General features: G+C 56.9%; 1 protein-coding gene across 1 annotated transcript in view; it reads right to left on the reverse strand.

Annotated features, from left to right (window-relative positions):
- Window positions 1-287: 287 nt before the first annotated feature.
- LOC103077825 (protein-arginine deiminase type-1) overlaps window positions 288-6,423 on the reverse strand; it is a 32,617-nt gene continuing 26,481 nt past the window's right edge. The window contains exons 12-16 of the mRNA XM_007459259.1: window positions 6,261-6,405; window positions 5,348-5,441; window positions 4,192-4,271; window positions 3,296-3,421; window positions 288-618 (exon numbers count right to left, since the gene is read on the reverse strand). Of these exons, the coding sequence (XP_007459321.1) occupies window positions 385-618; window positions 3,296-3,421; window positions 4,192-4,271; window positions 5,348-5,441; window positions 6,261-6,405 (679 nt within the window). The 3' untranslated portion in view covers window positions 288-384. The remainder of the gene's footprint in view (window positions 619-3,295; window positions 3,422-4,191; window positions 4,272-5,347; window positions 5,442-6,260; window positions 6,406-6,423) is intronic.

Genomic DNA, 6,423 nt, shown 5'->3' on the forward strand with positions numbered 1-6,423 from the left:
GCCATCAGATGCTGAGTTTTCCTGCCCTTATTCGCCTACGTAAATATGGCTGAGGAGTGCTAGGAGATCACAGCCTGGGGGCCCCCTGAAGGAGAAGACAGCCAGAAAAGGAAAAAGGGGGCCCAAATCCCCCTTCCTGGTCTTACAAGAGCCACCGGTGGCCTATACCCAGGGCTCTCACCCCAGGCCCCAGGCCCTGTAGGCCACGCCAGAGGTGAGGATGTGCGGTGTCCATCCCTGTATCCTGGTACCCACGGTGACCAGCGGGCACACAGGGGGAAGCATCCAAGGCTCCCCCAAGAGGATGGAGGCCAGGTGGAGGTTCCTTATCCTGGCGGGATTCCCTGGCAGGTGGGGAGAGAGGATGGCGTGTGGGGAGCAGGCTCAGGGCACCACGTGCCACCACTTGAAGGGAAAGGGCTTCCGGCGCACGTTGGTGCCGCAGTGGATCTCTCCACTCAGCTCGTGGTAGGACAAGTAGTCATCGATGAAGGTACAGCAGAGGCCGAGAGGCTCCAAAAGGGACCGTACCTTCTCCTCCAGGCAGCAGCAGCCGTTGATTATGGGCCCGTAGGGTTTGGGGATGCCCAGGTACTTGCCTAAGACCACCATGTTCACCTGTAAAAGAGACAAGGCAAGAAAGAGACCCGGTTAGCTGGGGATGCTCTACACCTGGGGCCCCTTCTGGGTTCTGGCTCTGGCAGACCCATCCCCAGGGCCTGTCCCATCTTTGCCAGCATCTCCGGGCCACTAAGGCTGGTACTCGCTCAAGAACTAAGGTCTGTGGAAGCAGAAAAGACATAGATCCGTAGTTGGAAGAGAGGATTAATAACAGGCAGGGCTGCCAGTAACATACATGGTAACTTCATATAAATAAAAGTCACCCCTTCCTCCAACACTTTCCTCCACCTATCAGAAAAGAAGATTATAATGACTTTGTTAGAACAAAATTTTACCGTTATCTGCCCAAAAACTTGTACAGCAAATGTATCCAACTACAAGGTCCACGGTGTGAATGTCACAGGTGTGGTGCATTTATTTGTGCAGTACACACCAAGCTCAACCGTTCCTGGAAGCCCTGATAATTGTTACCGTTTATTGAGCATCTTCTACGTACCAGATATAGCATCTGTAAACCGCACAGCCTCCCTCCGAGGCCATAGCTTGGACCGGTTAAGTAATGTAATTCAGGCCACACAGCCAGAGAACAGGGAGACTGAAATTTGACTCAGGTCTGACTCATGCCAAAACTCGTGCTCTTTCTACTATGCCAGAGTGTAGCACTGTGGCTGCCTGGGGTGCTAAGGAGTTGGGGCAAGGGGCTGTGAGTCCTTGGGGGCACCTGGGTTTATCTCCAATGACACTTCTGCTTCCCTGGCTGGGGGACCTGGCAGGGGGCCCTAACACCAGGGACGGGAAGTCTGCCCAGTGCAGGGTATGGAGGCTTCTTAGAGGTAACTTCTGGCCCAGTGGATGGCCAGAGGAGCTGTCCTTGGTGTTCAGAGGGGACACTCTGACTCACTGGGTCATCTCAGTGTTGGCTGGGCTGCCCTTACACTCTCCACGCCCCAGCCCCTCACCCTCAAGTCTGCCCCGCAGGGCCGTCCACGGCTGGGACCAACACGGAGCTGGAGGGTCCCCTGGGGGTCAGTCACATGGCCTTGGCCCTGACCTGCTTGGTTGCCCACTAATGGGCCAGAACATGGTGGGAGTGGGGCGCAGAGAGGGACAAAGGGCAGAGAGGAGGAACAGGGAGCGGTATTCAGGACCATTGCCGGCCTGGCTCTGCCTCCTCCTAGATGAGGACTCAGGAGACTGGAGGTCGGTCCATTTGCTCGCTGGAGACCTCAAGCAAGGTCAACCACTCTCCTCTGAGGGCCTCTTTCCCCTTCTGACAGGTGAGGGTTAACTGAGTGTTCCCTAAGGGCTCTCCAGTGAGAACATGCTGGGATCCTCTAGCTGGGCCTGGTCTGAAGCTGAGAGATTCCCACGGAGGGCTGTGTGTTGGGGAGGGGCTCCCAGTAGGGGAGGGCAAGGCCACAGCCCAGGGCTGACCACGGTCATGGGCCTTCTCCCACGCTCAGCCAGAACCAGAGGCAGGTCACCCCTTAGAGCTTCACTGTCTGATACGGTAGCCATCCGCCACATGTGGCTGCTGACGTTCAAATGAAAGTAAAACTTCCGTTCCTCAGTCACACTGGCCACATTTGAAGCGCTCAGTAGCCACATGTGGCGGCAGGCACGTCATATTGCACAGATGTAGAACATTTCCATCACCCGAGAAAGTTCTGACAGCACTACCCTAGAGCAGTGGTTCTCAACCAGGGCGATCTTGCCTCCAGGGCATTTTGCAACCATCCTACGATGCACAGGACAACCCCCAGAGCAAAAGATTCTTTAGCCCCAAATATCGGTAGAACCAAGGTTGTGAAGCCCTGCCTGCGAGGTCTCTGCAGGGACCTCACAGCGAGGGGTCAGGAGTGAATGCGACCCTGGCGGGGAAGCCCGACCCTATACACTGGCCTCCAATCAGGACCCCAGGATTCACTGGCTGGTCCAATGACAGGGATTCGAGTAAAGGCCCCAGGCTGAAGAGGGAGGGTCTCCCATCCTAGGGAACCACCCCTCACTGCTGCCAATGCCCCAACATCCTTTCCCAAGGGGTTACTGGGCGCTATGGGCAGGGCTGTGCCAATAGCATCGCTCAGACACCTCCCAGGGGCCACATTGGTGAGATCACATCTGCTCATCTGCTTGTCAGGTGCCTGAGTTAATGACAGCCAGGGTGGCAGCTGCCACCTGCCACCCCTGCCCAACTCAGGATCCCTCTGGGGAGCAGACAGTGGGGTGCCAGCCTGGGGAGCAGAACAGGCAGCTGAGATCCAGAAGCGAAAGCTTGAAACATTGGAACCAAACCACGCTTCCAATTTCCATTTGCGCGGTGGGGGGGAAGCCCTTAGTTGTGGGGCTGCCCTGTGCACTGTAGGATGTTTAGCAGCAACCGTGGCCTCCACCCACTAGATGCCAGTAGCACCCTCCTCGTGTGGCAATCAAAGTACCCGGGGCGGTGGGGGGCGGAGGAGAAATCACCCTGGTTGGGAACTACCGATGGAGATTTTCTATATCTGCCCCCAAAAAGCAAACACTGGCGAGGTCCGCAGGGTCCATCCCAGCCTCCTTGCCAGTCTGCCCCTGGATAGGGACGGCTTCTCCTCTGGACCCCCAACTGACCACCCAGCAGGACCCCGCCAGGCCCCAAGGATGGAAATGACCTGTCCTCCCTCCACGCTCTCACCATGTTGGGGAAGAAGGCTTCTGCATGGGAGTCCCTCAGGAAAAAGAGCTGGGGGATGTCCACGATGTCCCGCTCAGTCAGGCCCAGCTCCTGCTTCAGCACCTCCCGGTTCCAGTCAATGCATCTCTGAGGGTGGGAGGAGAGGCACAGGTACCCAGGGAGCCAGGAAGGATCCAACGTCTCTGAGCACCTGCTATGTGTTGGGCCCTGTGCACCCTTTGGCTTGTTTGATCCTCACAACAGCTTTGTGCCATTGCTACCGCAGATGGGAAAACTGAGGCTCAAGTGACCTGCCCAAGGGCACAGAGCTAGGAAGTGGTGGACCTGGGGTTTGGCAGCTTCTGGTTGCAAAAGTGCTTTTGTCGTCACCCCACACTGTCCCAACCACAGCTGGGCTTATGCTTCTGCCCAGCTCAGCTGTTCAGGAGAAAAGCGTCGGGCACCACTGGGGAGAAGCATGGGGCCTCCTCCCATCTACTGAGTAGGACTCCATGCCAGGCCTACACCAGGCACGTGGCAGGCATTAGCCCCGCCCCTTCCTGGGACCTCCTTCCACCCCATCTCCTCACCAGGTCACCCTGATTCCCACCCACCCCAGCCCTCGCCCCTACAGGGCCCCATTTCCCCACCACATCTCTCCCATCTCCCCAGACTTCTCGGGGAACTCAATTCTACTTCCGCTGAAACCCATCATTTCCCCAGAATGGGGGCAAGATGTCCCCCACCGGACTGGCACGGCTGTGTCTCTTCCATCAGACTGTGGGTTTCCCAAGAGCAGAGGCCCTACCCAATCCACAGGTCTCAGCAGCCCCCAGGAGAGTCAGAGGCCCAGGGCTGAACCCCTCACCCCCACCCCAGCAGTTCCTGGGGCTGCCTCACCCTCCACCCCCCCTCACCTGTGCATAGAGGTTGTCATTCCTGAGAATTCTGTCTTCCAGCATCTCATTAATGCTTCTCTTCACCTGGTGCTTTAACCCTGCACGAGAAAGAAGACCACAGCCAGCTCAGGGAATACTGCCTGGGGCCACCTCAAGCCTGGGCTGCAAAATCCGGGCCAGGATTTTTCTCCCACCTCAGCACCAAGGTCTGAATCAGGCAAGGACAGAGAAAGCCAGAGACTGGAAACCCTGATGGGACCGAGCTCTGGCTGCAAGTAAAGCCTGGTGATGGATTATAAACTCCTTGGGAAGGGACACCTGAGCTCAGAGCCTAATAATTAAAGAAGAGCTACCGTTATTGAACACACACTATGCTCTGGGCCTCCTATTATATTTATTATTGATCTCTAAAACAATGCTAGGTCAGGTTAGTTATCACCCCGCATTCAGAGAAGAGGAAATGGAGGCACTGAGAGGTTCAGAACACATCTTTGATCTCATAGTCAGCAAGTGGCAAGACCAGGATCTGAATCCAGGTCTATCTTTGCTGAAGGCTATGCCACATCCCTTCCAATGCTCCATTCCTCAGGTGAGAACACTGAGATCCCTGGTGGGGAAGGGGGAGGTGCTCAAGGGGGCCAACCAGGCCCTTGGAGGGTCTGTCGATTCCCCAAGGAAGGTCCACAGAGGGGCCCCGACCACCCTCCTGGCTTCTCACCCCTCCCTCTCTCGAGCCCCTGGCCCGGCTGCTTCCTGCTGCTTAGCCCTGGGCAAGCCACTTCCCCTCTCTGAGCCTCAGTTTTCTCCTCCATGAAAAGGGATAAGGAGAAGGGGGTGAACGACCTGATTGGGCAAGAGCATGAAAGTGCTTGTACGGACAGGCACGTGGGAAGGCTCATGGCTTCCTGTTCCTTTCTTCCCCAGGGGTGTGGCCAGGAACAACCCAGTGTACGGAGGAGGCCACCCAGGCTTCCATCCCTGGCCCAAGAAAGTGAGAGCCCTCATCCTTTGCTCCCATATGAAGGTGTCGGGAGAATCAGTGATGGACTCTGAGCTGAGAGCTGGCAGACAAATGGCCTGTAAACAGAGCACAGCCATGCCAGGCATCAGTGGCGCCCAGGGCTGGCAACGAGAGGGCACGGTCTGGCAGGGTGATGGGCTCGCTGGCACTCACCGTCAAACTGGGCCGCCTCCCCGTAGCCCTCCTCCTTTTTCTCTTGGAACAGTTTGAGGCAAGCACCGGGGCTGGCCAGGAGCAGCCGGAAGCCCTGGCACGGAGGATGGGAGAGCAGCTCAGTGGACAGGTTCTCCGCCCATGCAGGAAACCCCAAACTCAGGAGGGGCCTGAGTTCAGAGGCCAGACTGCACATGGCAGCCCCCCTCAATCCCTCCCACCAGCCACAAAGGACTGTCTGCACCTCCCCCAATCCTCCAAGCCGCTTCACACCTGCAGGCCTTTGTCCATAACCTTCTCTTTTCCTGGAAGCCCTTCCCCACTTTGTACACCAGGGAACTCAACCACTGGTCACTGGGAGGCCTCCCCTCCCAGGCTGCCTGCTCCCTGCGGGCTGTACCCTCCCAGATCGCCTCTGCAAGGTGGTGAGTGGTTAACATTGCTGGTCCAGAGCCCACCATCTTGGTCTGAATCTTACCCTCTACTAGTTAATTGCCCTTCTAGGCCTCGTTTTCCTTATTTATAAAATGGAGGAAATGATAACAGTACCCACCTCATGGGGTTGCTAGAGGATTAAATGCATTAAAACACATACATCTCACAGGTGCTCAGTAAATGTTTCCAATTATTACCAGTGTCAGTCCTGGGTCTTGACTGAGAGGTCTGGATCAGCACAAACACCCAGTAAGTGTGAGAATGAGTGTATGAGAAGTGAGCGAACGAGTTCCCCCCTAGGCTCTGACCTCCTCCAGGAAGCCCCCCCTGATTAACACCACCTGGCCCAGAGGGTACCCTGACTCCAAGCTCTCTATGGACAGAGGTGGTGAGCTAGTTTCAGGTGCCTTTGCCCTATCCTGACCCATCAGGATAGGGAGGGGCAGAGGTAGCTCAGGCAGGAGGAGAGGGGATGTACCTTTTGGTCGGAGGTGGGCACAAAGCTCAGGAACTCGTCCACGTGGCCCACCCAGAGCCAGTCAGAGTAGAGCTCCACGGGCGCCTGCACCTGCTGGGCCTTCAGGAAGTCGCGCACCACCTTGGCCATTCGCCGCCCGCCAGACCTGGCCAGGGAGGGTAAG

This window comes from Lipotes vexillifer, unplaced genomic scaffold, assembly GCF_000442215.2.
Source record: "Lipotes vexillifer unplaced genomic scaffold, Lipotes_vexillifer_v1.1 scaffold496, whole genome shotgun sequence".
NCBI lineage: Eukaryota > Metazoa > Chordata > Mammalia > Artiodactyla > Lipotidae > Lipotes > Lipotes vexillifer.